Raw genomic sequence first — 19,890 nt, forward strand, 5'->3', positions numbered from 1 at the left:
GTAAAGATTAAAGGAATCATATTTTTTATATAATCTTTTTTTCTCTAATGTTTACCCAACCACTTCAGCTGAAAACGATAGGTTGCTTTATTTTGGAAACCAAAGGGCGGAAACGGAGATTGAGTTCACTTAACAGTTGGAAGAAGGCAATTAAGGGAGGAAAAAAAACAACCAGGAAGTAAAACCGAGAGAAACGTATTTGCTTCGAGACTTTAAACTGTTTTTTAAAAGGGGTTTTAAATCAAATCGTCAACTTTTATAGAAAGTAGACCCATCAGTTTACGGATAAAGGACATTTTTTCCAGCAAGATGGACACTGATCCGGTAGGTGATAATGACCTTTGTTTATGTTGTTCAGAAAGCCTCCCCGCCGTCACTACTTAGTTCAGCGACAGTCTCAAACAGGTGTACTTCCACATAAATCAACCTGTACTTAACTTGAAACCTACCTCGGCTGAAAATAATAAGTCAGCGCACTAACTTTTTCATTTTTGAGGGAGCAAGTTCTAAGTAAAGCAGCTTAACAAAATGGCCTAATTACACACGGTGCTCAGTACGTGTTGGAAATGATTTTTGTAAAGTTGAGATGCGTTTGTTTTCCATAAAAATAAAGCCGCATACTTCAAGTAAACGTTTCCATGTACTACTGTCTATTTATAATACATGTTTCTAACTGATAAAACGGTTGTTTTTCACGTATTTCAAGAATGTTTCACGGGTCGTTGGTGGAGCCATTCGCCTGTAGCCAAGCTCTGCTGTAGCAGTTTAATGCTAATTTACCTTACAAAATAGATATTATTCACTGGGCAACACTTGATGATGGTGATGATGGTGATGATGATTATTGTTGTTGTTGTTGTTGTTATTATTGTTATTATTATTATTATTATTATTATTATTATTATTATTATTTCATTAGTAAAAGGGAAAAATAAACTTTTACACTTAGAGCAGCTAAAGTGGCGTTTATTACGTGCTAAATTAGGTTTACTGCTCTCATGTTTTAACATTATTTAATGTCTGCACAAGAGAGGCATATGTGTGTGTGTGCTTTCCAACATCTTTCTTTGCCTACTTTCATGTCGCAATGGCTTCTATGAAGACTTTCTTTGCTTTTTTGTTAACTAATAACAAAAAAAAGGCCACATAATGGACTAATTATAATCTGTTGACAATCAGTGCTGTTTATTCTGCTGAAAGGATAAGAACGTCCAGGCAGTTCTTTAAATATCTGCAATGACTCAACATTGTCGACTTAAATCAAAATACGTTTCCCTCTAGCCTGTAGGAAAATCTTACTTCCTGTAGTATTCAAATCTCAGTGTGTGTCCTCACAGATTAGGGCAGTTTCCCATTTGCCTACATCAGTGTGAGCAGTAAGGATTAAGTGTTTGAATACATGTTTTTTAAGGTGTACTTCCTTGAACATTTTCCTCATGCACCAACCACATATTTACAAGACCCCTTATCTGTCAATTTATAAAGAGAGACTGAAGTCACTCAGCTTACAACATATCAAATATTTGAATTAGATGCTTAATGTAGCTGCCCTCTGCAGCTGCCTCGGACACTTTACTTTCTGTTTATTGATACTTGATAGGCATCAGCCATTCAGTGGGCCTGAATGACTGACGTGCTAACACTTGTACAGAGGAATGAGAGAGATTAAACACATGTAATGAAGATATAACAAGAATAAGAAAATTAAAGATGACTCCAGAGTTGGTTTGTTTTTTTTTCAGAAACTTCTTCTGAAAAAGGATGAATGGAAAAGGAGAAAAAGAAAGGAGGGTGGGGTAACAGGAGAGGCGAGAGACACATGACGCAGGAGAACCTGCCCCGTTTCCTAGAGACAGTTTTGTTACAATCTGTTGCTGACTCATGGGACAGAGTGGTCCCTGCATGTTTACTGACACACACCCAACTGCACACAGTATTTCTGTGTTGAAATCACATGTACAGCTATGTGAGGTAACAGCTGAAGTTTCTCTTGAATTCACACATGCTCTTAGCAGACTTTCACGGATGTATAAAAGTGATAATTTAACAGCCACAAGGTGCAGCTCAAGGGCTTGTAAATAAATACTGTGGTTAGAAACGGGTCAAAAGGACATATTTACATTACATGCTGCTTTGTCACTTGCAGACACAGTCATGGAGGTACTCATGTCCAATAAAACATGAAGAGGCCGGGCCTCATCAAAGACTTATAAAGGGATATTTTTGTAATTTAGCTGTGGACTTCTGTGAGTCTTTAGAGAGTTTCCAGAGACAGGTTTGCAAAAGAAGTAGAACCTTTGATAGTCTGACAGTCACTCTGACATTTTTGAGGTCTCAAAGCATAAGTACAGGAGATAGCACTATAGTTTTCAGGCCTGAAGGACACGTTTTGGTTTTGTTAAAACTGACGCTAAACCAGGTTAACATTTTTTTTCCGTTAACAAACTAAGCATCAGTATCAGAGGATGTATCATAGTTTCCATCTCAAAATTGCACCTATTTAATGTCTATGACTTGGAGCAAAAGAACAAACTAGTGCTACATGCAGCATATGTTTGATTGATGAGCAGACTTCACTGTTCACCCAGCTGATACTTTTTATTTTTTGAATTGCTCTGCTTGTAGGCAGTTCATGCCAACGCTATTTTTTTTGTGTGTGTGTGTGTGCGCGCGTGCGTGCGTGCGTGCGTGGGTGGGTTCTGCAAATGGATTGCAGCTAACTCTTCTTTAATGACCCTTCTCTACACCAGGAGCGTGGAGGGATAGAAGAAATGCCAGAGCCTAAGGACAAGGTGCAGGCTCTAAAGGATCAGGTGGATGGCGTGAAAAGCATCATGACTCAGAATGTGGACCGGATCCTGGCACGAGGAGAAAGGCTGGATGACTTAATGGGCAAGACAGAGGATCTGCAAGCAGGGGTCAGTGTGATCACGAGAGTTTTAACTTTCACTTGGCTGTGTGTAAAAGCAGGCTGAGATGTGGACAATACTCCCATACATGCACACTTGTAAATAAAGCTTGGTAAGCTGTGATCTTAGTGATACTGTTCAGTTAAACAAGAATAACAAGTCACTTCGGGCGGTGTCAGGTTCTCCACATAACAGAACAGGTGAAGTGTGGCCTTTTTGCATGCCCTTATTCAACTGTAAGGATTTTACAAAGTCAACTGTGTAATATGTAAATAAAACCAAATGAGGTCAACTATAGTGTCCCCTAGCAGTAAAGCTAATTACTCTTTTGTCTGTTTTGTTATCCGTTTGTACTCTTGAGGTTGTGGTTGCAGCAGGAAAAGACTTGTTAGAGCTTAAACAGTTGTATTTGACCACACTCACCTTCCATTTTCATTCATGGAAAAACAAAATCTCAAACACAGTAATAGCATTCATTTCCTAATCAGGCTTAATGTTAAGGCCATAGATGGTGTAAAAGATGGACATGGTTACTGTGACATCTAATGAGGAGTATAAGGGACACATTAGGAAACATTATTATTATCATTATTATTATTATTATTATGGTGAGGAGAAAAAAAGAGAAATGTTTTCCTTGTAACTATACATCTATACAATGATTTGACATCTTAGTTTATGTTCCTATCTTATGTTTAGCTGATCCATCTTGTTCCCTTAAGCCTCATCAGAAATGGTCTCAGTGGCTGGGTGGATGCCAGGTAGCCTTTTTTAAGGAAGGGAAATGGGAATTAAAAGCTGAGGCATGCCACATTGCACCAGAGCTGCACTGAAAATCAGTGGCAACAGCTGTTATGAAGTGATGAATTCAAATGTTTTGGTTTAAGTGCTCATCAGCTTTTACAGAGGAAGACAGGACAGAGGTACAACAGTGAGTGTCTGCACACATCTGTAAAAAAAACAATGAAGGCTCTGTCAATGTTTGGCCCTGCATTTCAGTCATTGATGCTGATGGAAATATGAACACAGAAGATTACTGTTGGCTTTAGATCCACCATGCAATATTGTCTGGAAAGCATCTGATTTGTAGAAAAACACACAGAACGAACACCATCAGTCGTGGATTGGACTCCACAGAGCCCAGACTGGAACATCGTTGAAGCAGTGCGGGATCATCCGGTCAGAAGACAAAAGGCAGAAACATCCAAAGAAGAGTTCGAATGTCTTTCAAGAAGCCTAAGAACTATTCCTGAAGACCACTTAAGCAAAGCTGCCTAAGAGACTCCAGACTGTGTTGACGAATAAAAGCGGTGATATCAATTGTTGACTCTGAAAAAACAAATTCCTTTTATGTTTGCACAAATTTAATAAATCACTGTACCTCTTTGGCATTTTTCTAACAAAATATTAACAACTCAAGACTAAACAGAGTTATAGCAATAGAACTGATTACATAATTTTATTGATTCTCCTGTCTTTTTCCTTTTGTAGGCTCAGCACTTCAAGCAGACGTCTCACAAGGTGGCTCGCTCCTACTGGTGGAAGAATGTCAAGTTGATTGTGGTCATAATTGTGATAGTCCTAATTATCGTCCTCATTATCATCTTACTGGCCACAGGAGTCATCCCTACTAGTTCCCCCGTGCCTCCTATAGTTACTCCCACCAAGAATCCCTAAACAGACAGAAATTTAAACAATGTATAGTCAGAATAAAATCATAAGCATATTCCTATTGCACAATATCGAGGGAAAAAAATAAATAAATAAATATATATATATATATATATATATATATATTACATACATGTAAGCTTGAGCAAATCACTGCTATATGGTGAAACCGTTAATACTACACAGTTTCTATGTTGAACTTTTAGGAATTCCAATATTTTATTCTTTGGTTTAAGGGACTTTAATGACAGAACAAGCTATTGAAAGCCTTTCCCATACAATACCTGCTTCTTCTTTTTTCTTTTTTTTTTTTTTAACACATCCTAAACCGCTGTGGAACATCAGTGGTCAATGGCAGTAAAACACTACCGGTATTTTTAAAGGATGTTTCATAGCAGCACTGTCTACTCCTCTTTGTTAAACGGATTCACCATAAGCATTTATTTCATCCCAGCAAAGAGCGAGTCTCTCAAATTTTTGTAGTTGAAAAGAATCAAGCTGGATTATTCCAGTCTCATATTTTGTGTTAGGTTTGTCTTAGATGTTGTCACTGGTGCACCTTTACAAAAGACAGCGTGTATAACGCAGAGTATGATTTGGATCGACTGTGTCAGGTAATAAAATGGGTAATATCTGGATCCTTTTTGACACTAGAAAATTACCACAGAGTTAACTGTTTTAGGTCACAGTATATTTAATGGGAGGATGAATTATGGAGTTGATTTTGACATCTGTCTGGCTTCTGGGCGATATTACAAAACCACTCTGGCCCATCAGGTAACTGGACCTCTGCTGGTGTCCTGTTTAAAATGACAGTGGAACATTAGAAGTGGATATTTTGGGTACTTTTGACCCTCTGTGATTTGGCTTTTTATTTTTTTTGGTTCATCCCACTGAAGACAAATCAGATTTGGACCTGGGGTACGAGGAGGCCAGGTGAACACCAGGAGCTCTTCCATATGTTCTGGAGCAATTCGTTATCAGCAACAAATGTTATTCACGTTACCTGTCAGAAGTTTGTTGTGGCTGATTGGTGTATTTCAGTCAAAATGCTTCCAGTTTTGTTACAGTCAGACAACCTACATAAGAACGGTTTATTGAATTAATATACTTTGAATACTCTCTAAATGGTGTTTATGAAGTAAGCAATGAAAAGATTACAGTGAAGCCATCAAGTGTGTTGACATTAAATAAGCAGTCGGTTACTACACCACTGAAACAAGGGGTGTAGTTTTAAATTTGCATCGAACTCCTATTCGGACCGTAAAGTTTAACTGATAGCCTACAGCTGACTAGCCACCTGCAGGTATGCAGTGCAGAAACTCACAGCCTTTTGAGGGGAATTGCAATGTCAACCACCTCTACAACACTCCCCCTCTGGCCCGTGTCAGCCACAGTGGATGTTACAATACCAGTGTAGTTTCAAAGAGGTCAAAGGGCTTCTGGTGTGAGCTGTATAGAGTCGTCATATTCTCACTGATGTGTATATTTGTAGACTTTAGCAGACCTCTCCATAAGTGCCTCTTCTGTAGAGGCTATTAATGTTACTTTTTTCTTATTTAATCAGAAGTGAATGAATAAAATCTGAATGTAATTTCTGTATAAATAAATCGTAACTGATTCTGTATACAACCCTAAAGTTTCATGATGAGGTAACAAAATCCCTGTTGGAAAAAATACTTTTTTCCCCTTTTTGGTCTCATCTCTTGATGCCTATAAACCACACTCTTGTTTCTGTAAGACATCTTCAGTGAGTCTGTTGCTGTGTTTAAGGATTTTTTCTACTGTGTGTAACTCTTGTAATTTAAAGCTCTTGAGGGTCTTATTCTGATGACTTACGGTATTTAATGGTTTTGACAGTCTGATAGAGAATAAATTGTATTTTTCTTCTGCTCTGTTGTCATGTCTTCTTCTGTGATCACAGTTTTGCCACAAGATGGAGACAGATTGTGATCTAAGCTCCTGTTTCTCCTCAGTTCATTCTATCCTATTCTGCTCAGTAGTGTGTACACAATTTAAGTAGTGAGGAAAACGCACACAGTAGCACAGCGGTTAGCACTGTTGCCTCACAGCAAGAAGATCCTGAGTTCAATTCGACCATCAGCCTAGCATCTTTCTGTTTGGAGTTTGCATGAGTTCCTCCCAGTGTCCCAAGACATATAGTTATTAGTGATAGGTTAATTAGTAACTAAATTGTATTATTGTAGGGTGTACCTTACAATATAAAGCGCTTTATATTGTAATGCTCTGAGTCTATGAGCCTTATGCCATGAGAAGTGAATTCCAGCCCAAACTTACTGTAAACTTACTTACTATCCTTCAATATAGTGGAAACAAAATACTGTATCTATCACAGAAAATGTCTTTGAACTGAAAACAAAATAGCAAGATTGTGTTTAATGGACATAAAGCAGATTTCACAAGGTCGAGCAGACACTCCCAGCTCTGACTGTCTTCATCCATTTACTGACTCCTCCACTAAATGGGACACGCCTTCGCCCCGGCATGTCTAATTAAATTCTTTATTTCCTTATTATAGAATATCTTCCATCATGGTTTCCCGACAAAGGCGCTTGCAGTATGCCACATTACCTGCCACATACCCGGCAGTAGTTGATAAGCATTTTTGAAGTCACATGTCTAATGAGACAAAGAGCAAAGAGAAAAAAATCTGTTCAGAGAAATGAATGTGAGTTTATCATTTCATAGCTGTGTAGGAGATCCTTGTCTTAAACTGTGGGGTCAGAGGTTACCTTGGTTACATGTGTTTCCTTTGGTGCAGGGTGGCACCACTGTATCGTCACAATGTTTTTCCAGACGATCGAGATTTCCATTACGACACCTTGAAATGCTGCAGATCTGTGACAAACTGACAACAGGCACAGCACGAACATGGCAGACATGGTAAGTGAATATTTAATACACTTTTATAAGCTGAATTCCCAGGAAGCAAACACATTTGACTTAATCTGGCATAATTCTGAGAAAGTTTTTAGAATTCAGTTACTTTGTATTATTTTAATCCTGAAAGTTAGGACTGCAGCCTGGCAGAGTTACAAGTTCAGTGTGCCAGTGTTTATCAGCAGTGATCACACAAACAACTGCGGTGCTTTCAGTCTCATATTGTGACAATCCCCCTTGACTCCTTGATCATCCTTCATTCCTCTCCTCACGTCAGAGGAAGCAAGAGTAGTTTTGGGTACAGTCATTTAAGAAGATTTCATTATAAAGTGATGTCAGATGACACTGTCAAGATGACACCTGTGCATGCTCAATTATAGTTAGCCTTCTCTGTCCTCGCAGGAGCATTTTAGAAACAGATACATCCCTCAGCCGTTCTGAGATTGATTTCTGAGTCACAGGCAGGAACACAGAGGAGACGAGAAGCAGCAGAAGAGGGAAATTTAAAAAGCCCATTGTCCAGTTAATTATCTCTCCCACCCAAGAATACTGGAGTGCCATAAAGTACAGGCTGAATTGCTCATTATACGAAATTACATAACTAGTTTAAGCAAAGTGAACAAACTATCATTGTAGTTTCCTTGTTTCAGTAATTTTATCATTTACAGTAAATGGTTCTAATCATCACAAGAACCCCTTTGCAAAAACAGTTTGATTCATTATAGCAGGAATGCAGTGGTTAGACTGGTTTTGCCAGTCCAATGCCTCATGTTACTGAAGCCTGCATGAACAGTTAGAGTGACTGATGTCATCAGTCATGGTGCTAGCAGCTGTAATACTTTGTAATACTGTAACACTGTGCATTGTGTCTTGAACTAACGGACAACACCAAATTATGTTTTGGGGCCTAAAAGATGCTCTGCTAGACCTTTACTGGAGCATTACCTTCACCATGTTTGACAGATTATGTGATGTGCTTCAAATCCAGAGCTCTGGAACAAGTTAAATTTTCATGTGTGCAAAGGATTTTTTTTCTCAGAATTGATCAGGTTATTGGCAAAGTTTAATCTGGATTTCTTGTTCTTAATTGTAACAAGTGGTTTGTACCGTGTTGGAAATTCTTTGCAATCCCATTCATGATGGCATCTATGGATTGTAGACCTTCACAATGACATGCCTACTTCCTCCATTGTGTTTTTGACTTGAATGTTGTTTTGAAACTTTATTTTTACTATATTTCTGGTTTATTTTGGTTTTAAAACATCTACTTTAGCCACTAAGCAGTAAGCCACATGAAATTACATAATAGAGTGGTATGTATGTGTATGTGCATAGTGCGAGTTTATTTGCTATAGACTTCCAACGTTCTATGGCCTTAAGATTAGCTCAGGAAAAATGTGTAGAGAGCTTCGTGGAATGTGTTTCCATGTCCAAGAAAGCCTCATATTTATTTATCAAAGCTACATGATGACACATACAGTGAACAAAGTTTCTATAAAAATGACACATTGTAAGAAAAACATTAACATACTAATACATTTATATCAAAATCTGACACACTTTCAAAGCATCACAATAAAAGTTTTATAAATATCATGCTCTTTAATGATCATTTTACATAAGATAAGATAAGATAACCTTTATTAGTCCCACACGTGGGAAATTTGTTTTGTCACAGCAGGAAGTGGACAGTGCAAAAGTTATGAAGCAAACCCATACGGAAAAGAAATAGTAAAAACTTATATGTGATTACTCATGAAAGTGGCCACTTTCTCATTACTTTCATACATTGTTTTAGTAAGTATCCAAAACATACAAGTTTTATTATATAATTTTTCAAGGGATCTTATATCTGTTTTCACACTTATATGCTTTTCATACAAGTTTCACACAAGACAGATACAAACTTTATAAGATTTATATATATCTTTTCCATATGGGAAAATTAGAATACAATAAGAATAAATACAGTACACAACTGTACAGAATAGAATAAAATAAAATAGTATATACAGTAGAATAAAGTAGAATAAAATATACAATAAGATAAAAATAGAATACAAATGCTATATACAACTGAGTAAAAATACAACGATGCCAGAAAAGATTATTGCACATTTGTGGATGTGTGTGTTTGATCAGTTAAAGTCTTTGTTGTGGAGTCTGACAGCAGTGGGGAGGAAAGACCTGCGAAACCCTTTCTGATTCTGATTCTGATTCTGATTCTGAAATCTCTCCGCCCCACACCGTGGGTGCCGCAGTCTCCCACTGAAGGAGCTGCTCAGTGCTGTCAGAGTCTCTTGCATGGGGTGGGAGATGTTGTCCAACAGGGATGACAGCTTAGCCGCCATTCTCCTGTCACTCACCACCTCCACTGGGTCCAGAGGGCATCCTAGAACAGAGCTGGCCCTTCGGATCAGCCTGTTCAGTCTCTTCCTGTCCCCAGCAGAGATGCTGCCACCCCAGCAGACCACACCATAAAAGATGGCTGAGGCCACCACAGAGTCATAGAAGGTCTTCAGGAGTGGGCCCTCCACTCCAAACAACCTGAGTCTCCGCAGCAGGTACAGCCTGCTCTGCCCTTTCCTGTAGAGGGCGTCTGAGTTATGAGTCCAATCCAGTCTGTTGTTCAGATGAACACCAAGGTACCTGTAGCTGTCCACAGCCTCAATGTCCATACCTTGGATGTTCAGTGGTTGCAGTGGAGAATGCTTGTGCCTGCGGAAGTCAACCACCAGCTCCTTGGTACATGTGTCACATTTTAAAAACACAATTAGAAAAGCATTCACAAAAACAGTTCGAGAACTTACATCTTTACTTTTTCCACAGTGCCTGCCTCTTACAAAACTTTGTGCTTTTCATAATCAGACACAATAATTTAGGATTATCTAAGACCTGCCATCAAATGTCTCTTGCTTCTTTACAATCATTTGTGTTCGCTGCTCCCAGAATGTAACTCTTGCGCACTTTTATGCCTAACTCCAGAATATTCAACTCCAGAGATTTGCCATGTGTATATATATATATTTGTTTGTTTTTTCTGTCGTGTTATTGAATTTCATTTCATTTTTTACAAAATTAACAGAGATCGGAACTTTACTGATAATTCGTCTAAGCAAAAAAAATATCCCCATTCAAAAATGTCATGTCACAACCTCATTGACTTACGGAATGATGCTGTTTGGTCAGATGAAAACTAAATATTAATGAGGACAAAAGGAATCAGAAGCTCCAAGGACAACTCGATGAAGCACTGGAAAGAAATGAAGAAATTCTTCATGAGGAGGAAGAACAGGACATGAAGCAGAGAGACATGGAGCACAAACTCAAAGACGTGGAGGAAAAATACAGAGTGGTGGAAATAAAGCTCGATGAAACGCAGGTCAGAAATGAACAGTTACTTCAAGAGAAAGAAGAACAACTTATTCTCCAGGACTTTGAGAGTAAAAATCTAAAACTGCAAGAATTTTCTAATGAAATGAAGGACAAAAAAACAGAACTGGAAGCAGAAAAGGAAAAACTGGAAAAACAATGCTCAGAGATACAGAGTAGGATCGATGAAATGCTGAGAAAGAAGACAGAACTCGAAGAACTTTCTAACAAATTAAAGTGCAAAAACACTGAAATGCAGGCACAAAAGCAACAACAAAAGAAAGCACATGAAGACCTGCAGTGTACACTTGAAGAAATTTGGACAAAAAGTCAGCAGTTAGAAGATATGCACAACAGAGAAACACAGACATGTACAAGGCAAAGCTAATACAGGAGGCAACATCTAAAGAACTGAAAGAAAAGCTTGAAGAAAAAGCAGCAAAATTAGAAGAAGTGGAGCAAAGATGCAAGAAATTTGAGAAGCAAAATGTAGAAACAATTGATGAGTTAACAACCCTCATCCTAGAGAAAAAAAAGTCTAGTGGAAGAGCACCTGAAAAAGAAGAAAAAACGCTTCTGTTTGTTCTGGAGGAGGGACACGGCTGCTTCCTAACCTGATGTAGCCTCGTCTTCCTCTGCCACTGTCCCCTAAGAAGGTGGACCTAGCAGGGTCACCGGGGGACGGGGAGCTGTGCCTCACGGCCCTCACTTCATCGGAGAAACCCTCATGCAGAGTTCAGAAACTTGTGTGTTGAGTATGTCTTTGTGAGCCTCCACCATTTACTGGTGGGTGCAGCCTGAACTGTCACAACACAGACCAGACCAGCTGCACAACACAGACACTTCAAACCTGAGGACAAAAACTACAAGAACAACAGAAACAGGAAAGAAAACGTAGCTTAGAACCATGCAGCGCTACAGGAGACGGCAGCACTGCAGAGGTGAGGACCGGCACCTGTTTGAAAGAGACAAATACACACAAACACACACAACAACAGACGAGATACAAACACAGAGAGAGGAAAAAGTGGTTATACAGAACTTGAGGACATTACCTACATGTAAATATATAAATAATTATAAATTTGTTGGGTTTTGTTTAACAATGTCAGAAGGAGAGAGGCACTGAGGCACCGTCTTCCGCCCCCCGACGCTCCTGCTGTGCCTCCTCCTTCTGAAAGGAACTGCCTAAAGAGCAAGTATGAATGATGCCTGAGTGGACACACACAACTCACAAGTTCCTGCTCTCTCGGCTCCTCTGCAGAGGGTCCTAGGCTACATCCACACTAATACGTTTTAGTTTGTAATGCATCGTTTTCTCTCCGTTGTGGCCTCCCGTCCACACTGAGACGCCGTTTTCACTGATGGAAAATGCAGCGTTTTGAAAACACTCTCGAAAACGGATACATTTGGAAATGGTGCTTTTGCGTGGTAGTGTGGACAGCAAAAACAAAGACTTTCTAAAATGATGATGCATGTTAGTCATATGATGCAGTCATGTGACCAATTAAACTAAGATAGCGGAGGACATTTTATACAGCAGTTGTTTTGTTTGCTCTGAATTTTGACAGCCCTATTAAAGGTTAATATCAGTCTGTACATGCTCCAGATAGCTTTTCTTCAAATTCTTCAACTCTCACTCGCTTTTGCAACTTTGCACTTTTGTGTTACTCGCAGCAACAATTCCACCTCATTGTTAGTCCATTTAAAAAACTCGGTGCTTTTCCTCAACATTTTGCCGCAACGTTTCAAAGAGCGGGAAAGTAAAGAAGCGGCAGACAGAAATGAGGCAGGTCGAATCTTCTTGCGTTTCACGCATGCGCAGTACTGGAACGTAAGCGTTTTCAGCCGTTCTGTGAAAACGACTGAAAACGCTAGTGAACACACCGTTAGACGCAGAGCGTTTTCAGACAAAACGCCATTTTCAAATCGTCCGGGCTACTGTGTAGTCACATCATCAATCTTCATTCAAGATTAATTTATTATCTTGAATGATATATTTATTAATTTATCTTAAGTTTAAAAACAAGAAATGGGTAATAGCTGTGTGTGTGTGTGTGTGTGTGTGTGTGTGTGTGTGTGTGTGTGTGTGTGTGTGTGTGTGTAAAACACGCGTAAAAAAGGTGGCAAAGTAAAAAGTAAACTTTTTGTCTAAAAAGTAAAGTTTAAAAAGACCTAAACATTCTAAAGCCAGTAAACAGTGGATTTTGCTTTTCTTGTGTTATAAAGTTGTTTTGTTTCCTCATTCCACTAAATATGCTTTTAGGAGTTTAGTTATTTTCAGTAGTAGTTGATGCAGGTATTGTTAAAGAATGAAGCTAATAATTAGTCTTGTGTGTTTGGAGTATGTTGTCATTAGCAGACATGTAGAACAGTGTGTTTCTTCAGCGGCCTGTCTTGTTTCTCTTTCTGAAAAAAGTCGAAAGCTCTTACAGGTGTAAGAACATCCAGCTGATTGTGGCCATCATAGTGATCGTCCTCATCGCTGTCCTCATCATCATCATTCTGCTAGCTGCTGGTCATCCCCATCAGTGCTCCTGTGACTCCCATAGCCAGCCCCACCTCCAAGCCCTGAACACACATTTAGATCATAATCCAACATCACTGCATGAGTCTCTCTGATCCTACATCTGTTAATTTGCAAAAAAAAAGAAAATGGTATCATCTCCTAATCACACTGTTGTGGTTTTAGCAATAAAATTATGCTTGTGTCAAAAACATAGACTGCATATGGACTTGAAGACAAATATGTAACTTTAAGGGGAAAAATAAAAGCGATCTGTGTTTAAGATAAATAAATTATGTCTCATTGAGTAGGAAGATGGTGTACAGTGATACTGTAATAAACGTGTGTGCAGTGCCATCCTCAGCTTTGTGCAGGCACGTCCTGCTTCCATTTAAGCAGCAGAGGGCACTCAAGAGTCGGTTGTTTGCACCATACACTCAGTGGCTCTGAAAGAAAACTTTCACTGTGGAGGTCACTAAAACACCACACACGTTAGCATAATACTTTGGTTCTTTCATTTGATAAACAGAGCACAATCAACAGCAGAATCTGAAGAATAAGCATCTGTAACATTTTAAAGATGTACTATGTTGCACACCTTGTAATCCTCACTTAAGATTCAATTCAATTTTATTTATACGGTGCCAAATCTCAGCAACAGTTGCCTCAAGGTGCTTCATATTGTAAGGTAAAGACGCAGTAAAAACCACAACAATCAGACACCCCCCTAGCAAAAAAAAACTGGTGACAATGGCAAGAAAAACTCCCTTTTAACAGGAACAAACCTTGGGCTCAACAAGGCTCTGGAAGGGGGAAGCAATCTGCCATCTGGTTGGGTATGAGGGCAGATGTTGTGAAAATTTGCACTGAATAGGTCAACATGACGGACTACAAGAGAAGCATTGCACAGAGATGTTTTGGGTGATGACTGAGAGATTACTCCAGCATTAGCATAGTGCCTTCTGCATTATACCGATTCTTCACACTGGTCAACTTAAAATAACATAATAAACCTGCTCTTTATACTGAGATGTGATCTGAGATTTTTGGGCTTGAACAGATGAGACCAAAAGTTTCAAATCTCTAAATCAAGCAAACAGAAACGAGGCTTTTGTCTGTTTTCACACTGCCAGTGCTACTAGGCTCTTCAAACCATCCACCTGGCTCCGGGATCATTTATGGCCTCTACATAGGCCCACGTCAACCAATTGGCTCTCAAAGTTGCAGTTCTGTCATTTTAGACTGAAAATTTACATTTTAAATTTATTTATTTAAATTTACATATTTAGACTAAATATCTATTTAAACATAATGTCACCTATATGTATAGAAATGTTGCAAAAGGTTCTAAAAGTTAACTGCCTATTTATAATCTCCCTTCTCTGTGACTCTGTGTTCATACAGGCTGACTGTAATAGAGAAATTGCTGATTTGCCAGCAGATGGAGACTGAGAGTCCAAATGATCTGACTCTTGATTAAGTAGATCAGAGGGGATTCCCGCAGAATTTTCCTTGTTGTTCAGTGAAGATCAGGTCTTGATAACATTATGAAGGTTGTTGTGCCACATTTTGGCACACGTTTGCTCTCTGTTTGTCTAATCGCAGGCTTTGCTAATGTGTAGAGCAAAGCAAAAAAACAAAAAAAGCTAAACTATGATGCAACATTGGGTTATGGAGTTTAAGTGATTAAAAAAGGGTGTATGCTACAAACTACACCCAGCTGGTAAGGCTGGTCGCCAGAGAGCCTTCACTGATCAATGTTTTTCTACAGCAACAAGGTCTATAAAACCACATATCGTTGTGTTGTTTTACAGGCTTTAAGGTGTATTCTGTGTGCATTTTGTCAAAGAAACTGCAAAAATAAAATGCAAAAACAGGCAAAGGAAACACACTGGTCACAACAATAAAAATTGTAAATCCTCTGTGTCTTTAAATGATTTTTTTGGATTCTCTTCCCAAAGTAAAAAGAATAAATCAATCATTTCAAACATTCCAAAGTGTATTCAAACGAGACAGACAGCAGGTTGTAACAGGCTGGACTCTGATTTTGACTTAATAGTTTCTCAACTGAGCCTGTCTTTCCGTTCACTGTGAAAGTGCTGTTTTGCCCACATGTGGTTAGTAAAGCAATATAGTTATCCCCATGGCAAAAGACCTAATTAAGCTTTGCGACAACAGCTCTGGAACACAAAGCTCATTTGTTACTAATGGGAAATCAGCCCCGACTGTCATGTGAATGTGACTCTGCCATCTATGCATGAACCTCAGGCAGTAATGTGAAGGGAGGGTGGTCAGTATCCTGAATGCAACCTTTGTATTTGTGAAGCTTTTTCCCCACAGCAAGCCTTTTGTTGGCCTGGTCTGTGTCACCAAAAACTGTGACCCACTATAATGTTCAATACGTAGACGGTGCTGATGAGATACACAGTGATAATTATACTGTCATACAGATGATGTGCTAGTAAAATAAATTTATGATGAGTGCAGCCTCATGTTGTTTATGTTTAATATTTAAATATCTTTATATTACTATTTTTATGTAATACACTCTATCGTAGTGTCATAGTACTTCATAGTGCTGAAGTAGATGATACTTTTACTGCACTACAGTACACAACACCACACAAGAACATACTGTATGGTTTGGTAAAATATAGTATATTGTGAAACTGCACAATATACTACTGTAAACTTTAAAAATCTATCATTGTGCTGTAAGACTACTCTCACGTAAAACACTGCCTGAAACAATTACATGAAAATTAAACACAACAATATCATCCTACAGACAGCTGAAACTGAAAGCGAAAGTATAACACAGTGATGGAGGAGTGGAGAGGCAAATTTCGTGGTACTAACTCTTAAATAGTACTGTAATATTAGTAATAGTTATTATTATTATTATTATTATTATTATTATTATTATTATAGAGATAATAATAGTAGTATTTATTGCTAATAAAGTAATAGAGTTTTAAGTTTGTCAACTCCAAACCACTGATTTTAACACAGGAGATTCTTTTTTCACACATTTATCTTCACTCACAGTGTAAACAGAAACTGTGACAGGACCAGATTGTTTGCTGTATTTTTTCCCGATTAACTGTATTTACATTTGTCACTCATTAAACCTTTGTTGACGGAAAACAAGGCCCCAGGTGCTCATATATTCCATTCATGCCCATTCCAGTTGTTAATGATTACCTAATGTTATTGTATTTTTGTCATTACAGACCATCAAATACTGCTGTTTAAACCCAGCTACCTCCGCTCAGGGAAACAAGGAAGTAGCCCCGGGAGGTACGTGGAGCAGTTCTCGTCTTACAACCAAATTATCTCATTTGAACCAAAACCATGTTTTCCTAAACATAATTAAATGCTTTTGGAGCCAAACCTAAACCTAACAGCTGCCAAAAATAACAGAGAACAAGAAGTGAGAACGAACATAACCTGCAAGTGAAACAGAAGAAAGTGCAGGTGTGAACAGGCCTGTGGTTCTACTCACACACTCAAGCTAGGCGAGCTAAGCTAAGCAAGCTAAGCTAAAAGCTAAGCAAGCTAAGGTTCAGTCAAACATCACTTGATCATTTATGAATCATGGAACTAATACGTGTTTCCAAAATCTTCCAAGGATTAAAAGAAATTTATTCACTTTCTTAGTTCCTTTTTCACTGTTAAGCCATTTGACCGCATACATGTGTGGAAGTTTGATGATGCAAATAAAATTGCGCTTATGCCAAAATCACATGATGAAGAAAATTTACCCCTTTCATGTTTTGCACGCATGGAAGGCCTTACTTCCCATTTCTGATATTTCTTTACTTTCCTCTAATTTTCATACCCTCACAGGACACGAATAGAATGTATGTAGCATGTATCTTTATTGTTATTATGCGGTGCAGAAAAATTTGGTTTGTATCTCCACAGATTTTAATAAGATTAAGTTAAACACACACACACACACACACATATACTATGCAGATATGATTGCAAATATGTAAATTATAATGTGTATTTTTTTTCCATCAAAGCTAATGGAACACTGCAAATTAATATGGTCTGCTGGTCTCAGGCAGGGGTCTCATGCTTGTTGAATCAAACGCTGTGGGAAAGAATTCTAATTGCTCACCGAGTGACACAGCTAAGCAACAATAGAGCAGTGTTGTCTGCTCATCAGCTCCCTATCATATGCGTGTCACACAGACATACACGGAAGCAGTCTTGGTTAAAAACCTGTTTGATGACTGACTTCTTCAGAAAAAAGAGAGGCTTTAGTCTCTGAGTGATCCAACACATATCATAACAAAAACCTAGTGTGTATCTACATCACATTTATGCTGAAAGACATGTGCCATTGTTTAGTTTAAAAAAAAAAATAAACCCATAAATTACAAGAAACAATTCCACTGCAGGAAGCAGAAAAAAGTACCACAAAGAATGGCCTTCTTAATATGGCACAGACTTATCCCTGTGGGGATATTACATGGATATTACACATATTTCACATGAGGAGGACGTTTTAAACGCTTTCAGGGCCCACAAGAAGGCAACACCCTTAAGCGACCCAATGTCACAGAGTTCTGTAACAAAAGGGCTGTGCGTCTTATCACATCACAACACGTTTGACAAGTTCAGACAGGAAGAGCCACACACTGCCAGGCTCTCACTGAATACAGCAGCATATTAGTTTGTTTATCAAGCAGTCCTTCACAGTTTAACACAGCACAAAAGATATAAAGGAGATAAACAGTACTGCTGCGTTCAGGTGCCTCTGGTGATTTTCCAAACCTTTGCTTGTTCTCTGTGTTTTCCTGAGCGAAACTTAGTTTTGTATACAGTGTTCCTGTCAATAACGCCATCTACCCACCATGTAACTACTGGAACTATCACTGAACCAGAAGGAGTGAACTGCCTATTTATTTTTGTACAGTTTTTCCTCTTGTGCTTTGGTGAGTTAGGGAAACCACGTCTTTTTTTCTTCTTTTTACATTTTGTTTCACATAGGGTTAGGTAACACTTCCTCTTACTGGTTGGTTTTGTTTTTAGCTTTGCCTATGCCTTCAGTTTTGGGTACTGACCTTTTGACCAAGAGTCACTGCTCTTGCTCTTGACGAAGGCGGTCGCACTTTTCTCCTCTCCTCCCCTCCCTTAGTTTCCTTGCTTAGCCTCTTATGTCCTTGTCTAGTCTCATGTTTTTTGTATTACTTTTCCCTGGAACACTCTCTCACAGTCTGTTCTCTAAAACCTAAAAGAGGAATTATGGATTTGATCTACTGGTCCCTAAATGCAATTGACACCCCTTTCTCAACGAGAAGTTTGGGCTTGGGTGAGCCTGAGTGCTGAAGATATCTACCTATTCGGAACCATGGTAACAGGGTTCTTGCTGATCGGAGCTGGCTTGGCCCTGACTTATCAAAGAATTAAGAAAGCAAAACCCCCACAAGGCTGCCCGCTGGGATTGAAATGATGGGACGAGGCGTGAGTTTCTCAAAATGGGCTCATTGAGTGCCGCACGGATAAGATCTTGGAGAACGCACGGCTGCCGTAAATACTCAGAATAAGATCTCTGAGTGCAGACTGGATTACATCTTGGAGGGGCTCGCTTGGAATAACATCTCTGAGCGCAAATTAGATTACATCTTGGGGAGGCTCACTGTGGTCGTGAGTTCTCAGAATCAGCTCTTTGAGCACAAGAATGACAGCATCACAGAGCGCAAGTTTGATAACATCATGGAGAAGCTCATGGCTCTCCAACGGGAGATTGAGAGACCAGTGTTGGACTGTTAGAACAGCTTTGAAATTCATATGAGCTGTTCGCACTAAAGTAAAAAGCACCATCACTTCATGCGGATACCCTTTCGGCGCCAGCTACGGTTGCAAGGCTGGAGCCGAACAAAAACACCCTGATAACAACTGTGTTTAGTCTGTTCCTTCCCATTCCATGCAAGACCACCTGGGTTGGCTGGAAGACTGTTTACTTAGCCTGGCAGGGCGAAGGACACTGTCTCAGCTGAACTCTGGACACGCACACACATACATATATACTGATATGCACACACTCATCCCCCCTCCCTTTCCAAACGCCTTCGATGCTTGTTCCCTCCTGGGAACACGGCGGGTCTGAGCCCGCGCTGGAATGGTAGCGCTGGGCAGGATGGCTGCTGTGTTTGCTTCGGATTACTCCTCACCCCCCACCCGACCCTGTGGCTTGTCACGTGTTCTATAATGTTGTGCTGTGGACATTTATGTGCTTTTTTGTGCAGAGGAGTTTTTTTGTTTCCTGCTGTCCTCCCAGGAGCCCAGCATGAGTAGAGGTCTCTTTTTTTCCTCTTGTACTTTCCCATTGTAGTGTATATTTCAGTGGGTTTTTTTCTGTAACACTACCGATCTCCGACCTGTATCTCCATGTGATGTCTGTGTTGTGTGTGTAAGGTCGGGGGGGGGGTCCTATTTCACTGCAGGGCAACCTGCACATGGCGAATAAAGCCTTGATTGATTGATAGATTGATTGATTGAGTAGTAACAAACCAC

The 19,890-nt window shown here is 39.3% G+C and overlaps 1 protein-coding gene across 3 annotated transcripts; it reads left to right on the forward strand.

Moving 5' to 3' along the window:
• Positions 1–124: 124 nt before the first annotated feature.
• vamp8 (vesicle-associated membrane protein 8 (endobrevin)) lies at positions 125–12,933 on the forward strand. Of its 3 annotated transcripts, XR_005698616.1 has the most exons (4): positions 134–324; positions 2,751–2,918; positions 4,401–4,669; positions 12,898–12,933. XR_005698616.1 is itself a non-coding variant. In XM_040050199.1 (3 exons), the coding sequence occupies exons 1-3, from the start codon at positions 310–312 to the stop codon at positions 4,185–4,187; spliced, it is 324 nt and encodes a 107-aa protein (XP_039906133.1). In that variant the 5' UTR covers positions 125–309; the 3' UTR covers positions 4,188–4,378. The 3 variants fall into 3 exon arrangements, 2 of the variants coding, with proteins under 2 accessions (XP_039906133.1, XP_039906131.1); XM_040050199.1 differs by lacking the exons at positions 4,401–4,669; positions 12,898–12,933 and adding an exon at positions 4,047–4,378 and having other exon boundaries at positions 125–324; XM_040050197.1 differs by lacking the exon at positions 12,898–12,933 and having other exon boundaries at positions 4,401–6,472.
• The last annotated feature ends 6,957 nt before the right edge of the window (positions 12,934–19,890 follow it).

Source organism: Simochromis diagramma, unplaced genomic scaffold (assembly GCF_900408965.1).
Source record: "Simochromis diagramma unplaced genomic scaffold, fSimDia1.1 OVJJ01000159.1, whole genome shotgun sequence".
Taxonomy (NCBI): Eukaryota; Metazoa; Chordata; class Actinopteri; order Cichliformes; family Cichlidae; genus Simochromis; species Simochromis diagramma.